Source organism: Dipteris shenzhenensis, chromosome 31 (assembly GCF_047967505.1).
Source record: "Dipteris shenzhenensis isolate YYH24624 ecotype China chromosome 31, Dip_SZ_1.0, whole genome shotgun sequence".
Lineage (NCBI taxonomy): Eukaryota > Viridiplantae > Streptophyta > Polypodiopsida > Gleicheniales > Dipteridaceae > Dipteris > Dipteris shenzhenensis.
Window position 1 is genome coordinate 28,193,988 of NC_141626.1, and position 12,343 is coordinate 28,206,330.

Below are 12,343 nucleotides of genomic sequence, written 5' to 3' on the forward strand. Positions count from 1 at the left end.
TGAGTAAGTACTCTCCGTGTCAGATTGAGTAAGTACTCTCTGTGTCTTACCCCCTCGTGAATGAAGGCTGCGAGGCATCTCTGATCTGGGTAGGCGAGGAATCTGGAAAGGAGCCCGGAGCCGTCTCTGAAGAGGCAGTGGTAGCAACCTCGGATCTCGTAGTACACTGGGCACCTGAAAATAAAATGCTCCTCCGACTCAACCTCCTGACAGTCGCACAATATGCATAAGCGATGCTCCCTAGAAATCCCCTTTGCTCTGCCGCTCTCTATGCGGAGGTGGTGTGATGATACCCGAAACTGTCCGATGGAGATCCGTAGTGAGTGAGGCATATGAAGCTGAGTGTACCCGAGTGGTGTGATGAATCCCTCCTCCGAAATACAAAGACAGTAATCTCTGTAGAAACTCAGCTTCACTGGGGGCTCCCTCGGCTCCAACCAGGTCCTAAAGGTGTGTAGCTGCAGGAGATCCTCTTGAATGACCTGGTTGGTGTGTGGCCCAATCGGTATGGTGGGTGGGAGTACCGGAGGGGCATCTAAACTGTACTGAAAAGGAGGTATCCTATCAATGTGGAACCCTAGTCTCACAAACCATCTGTGAGTCCGTCCATACTAGCATCGCTTGTCTCCCTCTGCTGCCAACCTCATGGAGGACTCGAGAGCCAACCATGGCAGCCTCTGTCTCCCTAATGTGCAGTCCCCATATGATCTAACCCGGTGTAGATATGTGATGGTCTGAAAGGCTGCATCTAGCTGGAGTGGAGAAGCACCAAACTCGGCCTGAATGATGTGATGTGGTACAGACGGTTTCCCTCGAATCATCCGTGAGAGGATGAGGATCTGCAAGCGCTCCACCCGTGTCCACTATCTATGACATGTCAGGCCCCCAACAAGGGCTGCCATACATATCGGCTGGTCGGACCAAGGAGTCGAAGAGAAGAGCCTTGGTCCAAGGGTCGTGGAAGTGGGAGTGAAAGCATTGTCTCTCTAGCCGAGCTAGTGAGGCGTATCCCCTGCTCAGTCTGGCCTGCATCATTGGTCTCATCGTGAAGATCGGGCTGAAGAAGATGACCCCCAAGTAAATGTATGGGTGACCCACCGAAAGTAAAAGTAACGTGCTTCCATTGCATGTTTACTCGAGAGGTGTTAAAGCTCATGACCTTGGTCTTGCCAAGGTTGACCTCCAAATCATGGGATAAACAAAAAGCCTGCAGTGCATCCAGGTGTCACTGGAGCCCCTCGGGTGTGGACGACAAGAGTGCCACGTCATCTGCATAAAGAAGAATCCCGATGATGATCCCGGCAAGTGAGCAACCGGTCCCTCCGAACACCCCCATGAAAGTCTCAAGCTCATCGATGTAGAGGCCAAACAGGGTCGGTGATAAGGGACAACCCTGTTTGACCCCTATGGTACTCAAGATCTCATATGTCCAACCTGCGCCTGTCCGAAGTCGGCCTGAGACTCTCTGATACAGTGCCATGACTGCCCAAATGATCTCCCGATCAAATCCTAGAGTCTATAGGTGTGTGATGAGACGAGCTCGAGGTACTGTGTCAAAGGCTTTGTGGAAATCCACAAAGCAACAATATACCCTCTCCTTCCGTGATGAGGCCTTCTGAATGACACTCCTGAGTGTGAGTATGTGATCCATAGTCCCATGATCTCGCCTAAAACCAGCCTGACCCTCTGCTCTGAGCCTTCTCATCTCTGCGAACAGGCTGACCGATGCATCCAATACCGCTGCATAGATCTTGGACATCACATGTCCAATCATGATAGTCCTGTAGTTACTCGGGTGCATGGGATCCCCTGCCTTGTGGATGGGGGTGATGGTGTTGAATGTCTAGGTGCAGGGGAAGCCAAGGCAAACAGAGTCATTGAATAGCTTTGATAGGATCGGAGCAAACGTGTCGATCCCATATGCAATAAACTCAGTGCATAGCCCCTCGTGATCCTTCGCTCACCATTGTGCAGTTTCAATGTCGCGTCCTTGACTCCCTCTCTAGTGAACAACGTGCAAGTGGTGGGGCGAGGTGTGTGTATGAGATCTGGAGTGGGCTGGTGTGGGACATCATAAAGATGGTGTGCATACGTGTGCTAGACTCTTGTGTCAGTGAGGGGTGATGGGGACCTACGCTCAAGGAATCTCCGCCAAAAATCCTTAGAGTTGCTGCTGTACAAGATGTGCAGCAGCTCCTCATTTCGACGAAGAAATGCCTACTTCTTCCGACGTACGAGATGTCGGTACTTGCGTTCGGGAGGTTACATCTGGTTTCAAATCGGAGCTGTCGGCGATAAGCCTTGCACTCCACATCATACCAATTGTTGCAGGGTACCGAACCAAGAGGTGGTGGTCTAGTGGACTGTGTGGTGTGGGGAAAGATTTGGAGGGCAGCCTCGTGGAGTGTGCGACTAATCAGGGCAGCACGGTCCTCTATGAGTGGTATGTGATCGATGTAGGCTAGGAGTCTGTTTAGGCGTCCAGAGTAGGCCGGTGAGAGGCTGTGATCAAAGTGTATGTCGTGGTAGGTGTCGTGCTTCCTATGTGGTGTGTGTGGTGTGGCTAAGTGTGGGGTGGCGATAGTGAAGAATAGGTATGTGTGATCAGCTCCTGGAGGGAGTGGTGCTACGATGAAGTCGGTGATACATGAAGTGAAGGTAGGGGATCCCATGATGTAATCTACTACACTAGTGCCCCCCCCCTTGGGAAGCAAGTAAAACCACCTGAGGAGGGCCATAGGTCGAGCCCGTTGTAGATGATGAGATCATGCATCCTGCCCAGATCAAGGAGCGCGTGTCCATATGGTGTAACAGGTCCGATGAGGTCCTGGTCATACCTGCTCCGTCTAGGTCCATGTCTGGTAGCATGATAGAGTCGTCTCGGAAGTCCAGGAGTGGTGCCTGGCGCGTGTTCATCTTGGCGTTGAAGTCCCCAATGAGGAGAACTTCCCCACGGGCTGAAAGGTCTAGAATATCCTGATGTAAGGGTGCATATGGTGATGTCTCACCCTCCTCTCGTGCCACTCTTGCGAAGTGGGATGTGTTTGGCGGAAAGTAGCATATTGCTATGAAAAGGTCACGGGTGTCTGTGCGTCGGATCCGGATCCACATGAATCGGGAGTGTGCGTCCTTCCTCTCAATGGAGATGGCTCCAACGAGGGAAGACTTGTACAATACTGTGACCCCGCCTGATCCTTGGACTCCTCATGTATCCCTCGTCTCATCCCTGAAGGTTGACTCCCATGTGTAGCCACTGACTATCGGTAGTGGACGCTTTGGGCTCTGGTGTGTCTCCATGTAAAAGTCTATGTCTCGTTCTGTATAAGACTCTGAGAAGTTCCCTGGGTCTGACCATAAGGTACCATTACAGTTCCAAATGGTGCAGTCTAGGGTCTCAAAAACCTGAGTCTCATAGGCCCTATCCCCCTAGGAGGTACGGGTGGGAGCCCGACGGGTGCCGGTCAACAACCTACCATCTCGGCGGACCGCGGCCCATTTCCCCTCCTTGCGGGCAACATCCCACTGCTACAGAAGAACTCGTTGCTCCTCAATCTATGGTGGTGTCAAATCCTCGTCCATGGACAGGGTGGGATGCTCTCGTAGAGAGGCTCGGCGTCGGAGTGTCGCTAGTCGAGCATGTGAATCTCTGAAGTGAATGACTAGGGGCTGCTCTCGGTTGGGATCTCTCCCAACTCACCATGCTCCCTCTATGCCATGGTCGGGCTGTCTCGCGTGATCCCTCGTACCCAGATGTTGAGGACCTTCGAATTATCCTTCCCTCTTCGGTACCGAATCGTCAAATTAAACTCCTGCATGAGTTCTGCCCACCTAGCTTGGCGGCCTCTCAAGTCAGGTTGTTTACAAAAATGTTTCAGAGTATCATGATCAGCATCCACATAAAACTCTGATCCATACAAATAATGTCGCCATGTTTTCAAAGCATGGACAATAGCATACAACTCTAATTCATGAGTTGGCCAATTTCTTTGAGAGGGAGAAAGCTTCTTGCTTTCAAAGGCTACTGGGCTTCCCTCTTGGAGGAGAACTACTCCTACCGCAATGCCACTTGCATCGGTTTCCAAGAACAATGGTTTCTGGGGATCAACTATTTTTAACACCGGTCCTGTGACCACAGCTTGTTTTATGGTGTTAAAACTTTCTTGTTGATTTTGTCCCCATATAAAAGGTACTTTATATGAGGTCAGATCAGTTAATGGCGATACTATTTCGGAATATCCTTTGATATGCCTTCGATAAAATTAGACAAATCCCAAGAATGATCGCAAAGCGGTCAAACTCTTAGGGATTGGCCAAGTTAGTATCGCAGCCACTTTCTTTGGATCCATTTCTACCCCCTCTGGAGTAATTATGAATCCTAAATATTCCAGTCCAACCATACACAATATTTTTCTTCTTATTTACATAAAGACTGGCTTTCCTCAAAGTACTAAACACTATTCTTAAGTGTTCACGATGCTCAGTAATACTTTTACTGAATACTAGAATATCGTCAATAAAATGTACTACAAACTTTCAGATATACGGAGGTAGTAAATCGTTCATAAGCATGACGAATGTAGCTAGAGCATTGGTAAGTCCAAAGGGCATTACCAAAAACTCATAATGACCAAACCTGCTTCTGAAAGCGGTTTTATGCACATCCTCGGCTCTAATACGGATCTGATGGTAGCCACACTTAAGATCTATCTTACTGAAAATTATGGCCCCATGTAATGCATCTAGCAAATCATCGATCCGAGCCATCAGATACCTGTGCTTAATAGTGATATTATTCAATGCTCTGTAATCTATACAGAGGCGAAAAGTATCATCTTTCTTCCTCTTTAATATCATTGGCGAAGCAAAAGGTGAAAAACTGGGTTGAATATGCCCCAGCTTGAGGTATTCTTCCAGTTGTCTTCGCACCTCAGCTTCCTCTGTAAAGCTTAATCTATAGGGAGGTCTATTTACAGGTTCTGCCCTCGGGATAAGCTCAATTTTATGTTGAACATTCCGCTCTGGAGGTAACCCATAAGGTAACTCATCCCTAAAACAATCAGAGAACTTCTCTGATATCTCTTTAGCCAACTCGGTCATTTTCCCATCTTGGGTAACCTCGGTGCTAGCCGATGCAGCATCAATCGGCTCTACCGATGCTATACACAGACACAGAAACTCTTTCGGAGTCTTCCGAATTTCGATGGCTGAAATCAATGGTCCTCGATGTAAATCCTTTTCACCTCGCAAAACATATTCTACGCCGCTCATCTTGAACTGGTACATATGCTCTTTCCAATCAATGGCTGGATTTTTCCAAAAATGCCAAGCCATGCCTAGGGCTATATCTACGTGAGCTAGTTTGGTCAATTCAAAGTCCAGCTTCTCAACATAGTCCTGTATTCGAAGTTCCAACTGGGTAACCCTTTGGTCCCATACTTCAGTTGAACTTCTGTCCGCCATCCTGACCGTATAAGCATAGTCAGACGGACTAGTTTTCAACTTGAGCCTCTTAATAAGCTTCGAGTTAATTACATTGTGCATTGACGCTAAGTCAAACAGCACAATCACATCATGATTGGCTACTTGCCCTTTCATTTTAATCAACTCAGGTCCATCGAAAACCATATACCCCGTTGCTGTGGGCTTTGAAAGGATGTTATCAGGTGCACCGCTTACTAACTTAGTAACAGACACACTTAACAACACAAGTACTAACCTCTGAGAAGGTCCCGCCAATTGGATCTGCATATGTTCCACATTGGGACTCTCCTGCATTTTCACGTCGCATTCAGATATTATCATATTGGCCGTGCGACGGTCTTTGTTTAGTGGACAATCTTTCCACTGATGTTGTTGAAGGCAGCCGAAGCACAATCCTTCTTTTCTAGCTTTTTCCTTTTGCTCAGGGGTCAACGAGGACTTTGACCAAGCTCGGGCTGCCATTGGAGTTACTTTTCTTTTCACTCCAATGGTGGTACTTGTCTTTGCTTATCCCTCAACCGGCTTCACGTACTTGGTTTGGCCAGTTGGCTGCGAGGCACTTGTCTTTGAAGTCCATTTCCTCTGAAATTCCCCTTTTCTCGGGTACTCATGCTGAGTCCCTGCCTGCACAAACCCACTAGGTCTGCCTCTGGCATCCTCGTAGTTCAGGGCTACTGCAATAGATTCATCTAATGTAGTCACATATTTAGCCCGAACTTCCATTTTAATCTTGTCGTTCAGTCCATAGATATAGTCTTTCAACTGAACTGACATAGGGAGAGGGTCTGTTATTTTCATAACACATTCCCTGAACTTGTCAGTGTACGTCAGTGTACTCTGCCACCGACAAATTCCTCTAGCAAAGGTTTCTATAAAGCATCCCAAGCTCGGGACTCTTCGTCAGGTGGAAGAAAGTGTTTCTTGAATTCAGCCTTAAACCCTTCCCAAGTGGTAGGGGCAACCTGATCTTTCTGTTGCTTTATCCACCACCTATCCACTGCCTCAATAAACAGGTGAGTGGTCTCGCGGATTTTCTTTAGATCAGATCTGATTTCACAAATGGCGAAGGCTTCTTCCCACTTGTGTAACCAAACCTCATAGTTTTTTTTTTTTTTCCACTTCAGATTCCCCTTTTGTTGTACAGGAATAATAAACTGCAAATTGAAATTTTGTATAGAAGGGAAAAGAACTGCTCCCTGGAAGCTCCACGTAATTCGAGTTCAGACGCCCTTCTTTCAGCCTGGTCTCTGTTTCGAAATCAGTCTCAGCCCACAGGCTAGTTACGTGACCACTGGTGTTGAATCTAGCTCGCCCACGTTCACGACTAAGGCATAAAGACCTGAGCTCTAAAGCTTTTTCCCCCAAGCTTGTAAAGTATATTACATCAGCACCGGTCGTATGCCTAGCTTTGGAATTGAAATTGCAGCGGCCTCAAGTGTAACTGCCATTTCCAATGACATAATCAATATGTTTGTGAGCGAGTCTTCCTCCCCTTCACCAAATTCTCATAACCAGATTGAGAGCGTCGAAGCTTGCGCGTCTGGTAACTATGACATTGATGTAGCCCACGTAACTGAAAGGCCTGTAATAAATCTCGACCTGCTTCCCTCTTCAAGTAGCCCTGACGCGAGAAGCCAGGTCCTCACGTCAAGAAGTCCCGCGTCTGTGCTCTAAAAAGATTTGGAGATCACGTCGTCGTGACCGGCGGCCACAGGACAACGGCAGTTGGTGCAGCTGTAGATGCATGGCCCATCCATGGCGAGATGGAAGAAGAGGCGTCGATAACAAAATATATTTCCCTTGTTGTTTCTCGTTGCAAGGTCCTTTCCGGGCGCAATATTATCAGGATTTCAATTCTTTCTGTGAGTCCATTTCCATTCTGAGTCCTCTCCGGAACTGTCTGGTGTGCTTCGCGTTCGTGCCCACGGTCTGTCAAACTGAGATTTGTGGCTTCTATACAAAAAATCTTGCTTCTCTTGTCACAATCCCCTCGTTCAGCCTGCACGCTTTGATACCAAATGATACAATCCCTGACTAATCTCTCATTCTTTTCGCAATTCACAAATGAAATTCACAGGCGCTGGCATCCCGAATATCCTCCCAGCCTATCTCATGGATGGCATGCTCACAAAGATACGTAACTTTATTTCCTTCATGCCTATCCACAAGCCCTCAGTTCCCTAGATGGTTCCCTCTGCCACATGTCATCATTCTAGACCTTTAGCTTGGTACACCATTTACCCCTCTCTTGGGGCACAATCAAAACATTTGCCCCTTGGCATTTTTACACATTTAGGTGCACCTAGGTCTTAGCACTTAGAACCACCTAGTCGATGCCAATGCACCCTCACCTAGGACCTTGGCAGTTACTTCCCTTGACCATTTTATTTACGCACATAAAATATTACAAAAGTCGGTCATCTAAGAGAAAATGCCCACCGATCTTTCCGAGGTCATGCTATCTTGGCTAGAGCATAACATTCTTCTTGGGCACTCTCGATTTGCCGACAGGAGATAGAGCCCTGCTCTCTTCAGGATGTACCACATATACCTTTCAGAGCTTCACATGTTTCAGTGGACACCTCTTGGGAGATTGGGAGAGAGAGAGAGAGAGAGAAAGAGGGGGGGGGGGAAGGGGGGGGGATTTGCATCATTCTTATGGTATCAAGTTTCTATTCTTACATGTCATTGGGTAAAGATAAGTTTTGTCTTTTGAGGAAGGATTTAGGACTATATGATGTACAAGCTCATGAAAAGCTTGAGGGGGAGATTTTTGGTGCGTATATGTACATAGACTGTGCAAAAATGCAGTCTAATTAAACTAATCAACCGATGGTCACAATTTCAACCACCGGGTTGGTTTAGGACAGTCACTATTTCAACTACCAGGCTGGTTTAGCCTGACGACGACAATTAGATAATAACAAGTATATTGCTTTTCATTTCTAAATTTCACAATTAGAAAATAACAATATATTGCTTTTCATTTCTTTATTTCTATTCAACCACAATTTCAATCAGATACTGCTAATACTTGGAAGGTTGGAAGGGCTTCTGAAAGCTTGGATCTATATGGATCTGCCACAAACAGACCTGCAACAGTACAGAGTTTTGGAGCTGTGTGTACAGAGCAGTGGCATGGGATCAAAGGGCTGGAATAGCCTTAAACAGGAGGCGGAACTGCAGGCAGCAGATGAGCGGTGAGTGGGCTGGAGGCACCTGTGTGACGGGCTGTCTGACATAGTATATGGGCAGGCTCGGGACCTGCATCAGGCCTGACAAAAGGCACCTGCAAAGGGACAAAGGTGGAGGCTAGGGTGGACCAGCCACCTGGCCATAGATGTGCCCAAGGGTGGGGCCCGATGGGGGCTTGGCAGCAGCCCAAAAGGCCTGGCAGAGGCCCTTATATAGGGCTTGGAAGGCAGCCAACCAGTTGGTTGGTTAGGGCTGCAACCAACCAGCCAGCCTTAAATTTCCTTAAATTAGAGGCATTCTCTTCTGTCAACCAGTAGACTAATATTACCAATTTATCCTTGACTAACTCCTCAATGAAATGACAATGAATCTGAATGTGCTTGCTTTGGAGAATCGAAGCATGTCTTAGTATTAGCTTTAATCCCTTCCACCAAGGTTTTGTACAAATACTCTAATTATCCAAATCAGCACTCCAGTAATTTGAAACATGGTCGAGATATGGCTTCTTTGACAACTAACTTTGTTAGTTTATTAGTCTCATGGCCTCTAAGAAATCAAAGACATCAACTCACCATCAACAAGAAAGCCATCTCATGACTCTACTATGAAGCCGTCCCCTTTGGCAATTAGCAAGTCTTTAAACTCCTCGTTGAGATCTCCAAGCCAACCATACACTCCAATTCATCTTACTGAATTCAGCAATAACTAATAAAATACATCTTACTGGATATTGTGGGAGTGGCTTTGCCACACGTTGGAGATCTTGATCTTGGTCTCTTGACACATGCCTATCAATTTTTCACAGCTTTCAATGACCTCAAATCCTCGTTTCTCCTTTTGCCTATAATGCTCGGATTGGATAGTGTGCTCTCGAAAGCCTTATACAAGATATGACCCCATCTAGAGTCAGCCACTAGCATGACCATGGGCTTCCCATCATTTTCCTAGATTTTGGCCAGCATTTCCTCTTGGCACATTTGGAGAGCCAGATGCACAGAGGCCTTGGATGACACCTAGATACACCCATCACAGGTGTTCACGGGTATTTGGAGTGACACGGTTCACACTTTGATAGCCATATGGGCTAGCATGCAGGGCCCTTCACGGGCAGCCTCTTCTAGGAGGACTGTATTTCTTCGAGTTTGGAGGGGTTCTCCCTTTTTCTCGGAGGCTGCTACCGGATTGAGATGGCACTATCAGCCTCAATCCTTTCTTTTTGGCTCTTGAGCTTTTCATGCATTGCATGGTGTATCCTGTATTCCCTAATGGAGCTTGTTGTAACGGTTTTCTTTAATACTTAATAGAAGTTTCTTTTTTTTTTTTTTTTAAATGGCAATACTCTGTTCCAATCTGCTCTTTGTGTGGATTCCCTTGTTAGGTCTCCAAGTGCCAACATTGCCTTAGCACTTTGCACTCTTCGTTTGCATTCTGAGGAACAAATCCTTAATACGTATTCCCCATGAACTTGATAGTGTAAGGGATTAGTGTTGTTTACCTAGGTGGATGGAATGAGTCAGGATTTGGGTTTCAGCATCTAGGGTTGGGTTTCTTTCTATATCTTTTAGGGGTGCAGAAAATGTCTACAATAAATGTGGTCCAATGAGTAGTCAAAGTCATAGTACTAATATGTAAAGGGGGGCAACCGTGGGAATCATTTGGATGAGTTGGGGTGAAGCAAGGTGAAAGGAAGAATATAAATGATGAAAAACCTTGGTGAAAATACCCCTGCACACTTTTGTCACCCCCCATCGTGGCAATCTTAACTGAAGCTGGGGCCAACAGAAAACCCTAAATCTGAATGAGATGAGCGGTTGAAATAAAGTGGAGCTTGCCCACGAGGTTCAGAAGCATGGCAGAAAGGTTCGGCTGGCTCTAATACCAATGGAAGGTCACAGGTTCATGAACAAAGCCAGCAACTTGATCACAATCTGTCCATGAGGTCCTGGAAGCACGGAAGAGAGGACATACTAATAAAGAATGAATCCAACCAATTAAGGAAACAAACAACTTACGAGAAGTTAACCACAAATTATCTAAGGGAACCGAACATATTAAGAAAGTAAAACGGATATATTAAGACTCAAAAAGTTATGATGTGGCACAAAAACCATCACCAATAGTTTATCGTTCTTATAGCCTGATTGTAGAGAAAATTAAAAACAATAATGAGGCTACACTAATGTAATCACCGTTACATTTCTATTGTAAATCTCATTCACTTCAGAACCCCATAGATCTCCATCCTATGTGCACTGAGAACGTGGTTTACATCTTTCTTCTTAGGCTGACAAACTTAATGGGTTTACCTTCAGTGATTTTATTGCTTCTGTATTTACTTTTGATATGTTTTAAGTAATGGTAAAGTGGAGTTAGTGCTCTGAATATCTTAGTTCAAAGGGAGAATGTCAGTGAGCTGTAAGTCTAGTGACTATTGTAGTATACTAAGGATAGTTACAAACACAAATTTAAGTGTTGTGCATCTCCCATATCCATGCTACAGATTTTGACCAGTTTTGTGGCCACACAGGTGGAAAGCGGTCAGGTCAGCGATCTGTCATGGGACAGCGTGCTCTATCAAGCAGAACAGTGGAGTGCTTAGGGAGTGTTGAAGCATTTTCTTTGGATGCAGCAGATTTGGAGGAAGTGACAAGGCTATACAGCCGCTACTTGCGGAATGCCAAGGTACAAGGAGCAATAAGGTAAGAAGGAAAGCATGTATGAAAGGGAGTAGAAGAAAACTACATCTTAAGACACACAATATGTGCTACTCAACATAAAGTTGACCTTTAAAATTTCTTCCTGGTTCTCAGATATGCATCCCCTTATTGGAGGACACGTGCTGCCATATGTATACAAGTTGCATGGAGGTATAAGAAGAGGCATCCCGGGAGCAAATCCAGCATGCACGATGGTAACATAGACAATAATCACAGCTTCTACAATACCTGATCTTACGTCAGTTGTATTAGAAGACTGTCCTTTCCCTGTTATGGTAATTCCTCTGAGGCACAGAAAACCACTCTCTTTGTTCTGTTGAGTGCTTCTGGAACAGACAGTTAACTTCAAATTTCCTACTTTTATCCAGGTATGCATGCTCTTGCTAATGTGTTTCCATATGTATGTAAGCTGCATGGATATGTCAGAAGAAGCATCCCAAAATCCAATGAAGCATGGAAGAAACAAAATTTCTCAAGTTACACAAAAAAATGATGCCTCCTTCCAAGAATTGGGATATCATTACAACACAGATGTGTGCTGGATTGTATTGAGTGTATTCATGCTGGAACCCCAGCCACTGGAACACAATAATGGTATTGTATGGAATATATTCCAGCAACAAATTTATTTCCTAATGTATTACATTTGTTTTTTGCATTCATCTTTTTATCTTAAAATTCAAGTCACATGGACTGCTAAATGAAAGAAGTGCCTACTATGACCTCTTAGTATAGTTATTTCCATTCAAAAATTAGACTTGTTGGATTAAAAATCTGTTGATATAAAGGCAGACAAAATTATTCCCATCCTCCCAACATAATCAATCAATAATACGGATAGATGCGGGATCGTAGGCAAAAGACCAATGCACGGATGCATGCATCTTTGTGTGCACGCATGTGTACAAAAGCGTTCCTCCACACTTTCACACATCACACATTCCACTTGT

General features: G+C 45.6%; 1 protein-coding gene across 4 annotated transcripts in view; it reads left to right on the top strand.

Moving 5' to 3' along the window:
* Positions 1 to 12,055, top strand: part of LOC147881293 (putative cyclic nucleotide-gated ion channel 20, chloroplastic) — a 229,693-nt gene extending 217,638 nt beyond the window's left edge. Inside the window, exons 11-13 of one of the 4 annotated variants that reach the window (XR_015543997.1) lie at positions 11,204 to 11,375; positions 11,487 to 11,708; positions 11,802 to 12,055. Coding sequence is in view for 3 of the 4 variants with exons in the window: in XM_087402228.1 (XP_087258354.1) it covers positions 11,204 to 11,375; positions 11,487 to 11,625 (311 nt within the window). In the remaining variant the exon portion in view is untranslated. Of the gene's footprint in view, positions 1 to 11,203; positions 11,376 to 11,486 lie in introns of all 4 variants that reach the window. The other 3 variants (XM_087402228.1, XM_087402229.1, XM_087402227.1) reach the window with 3 other exon arrangements.
* The last annotated feature ends 288 nt before the right edge of the window (positions 12,056 to 12,343 follow it).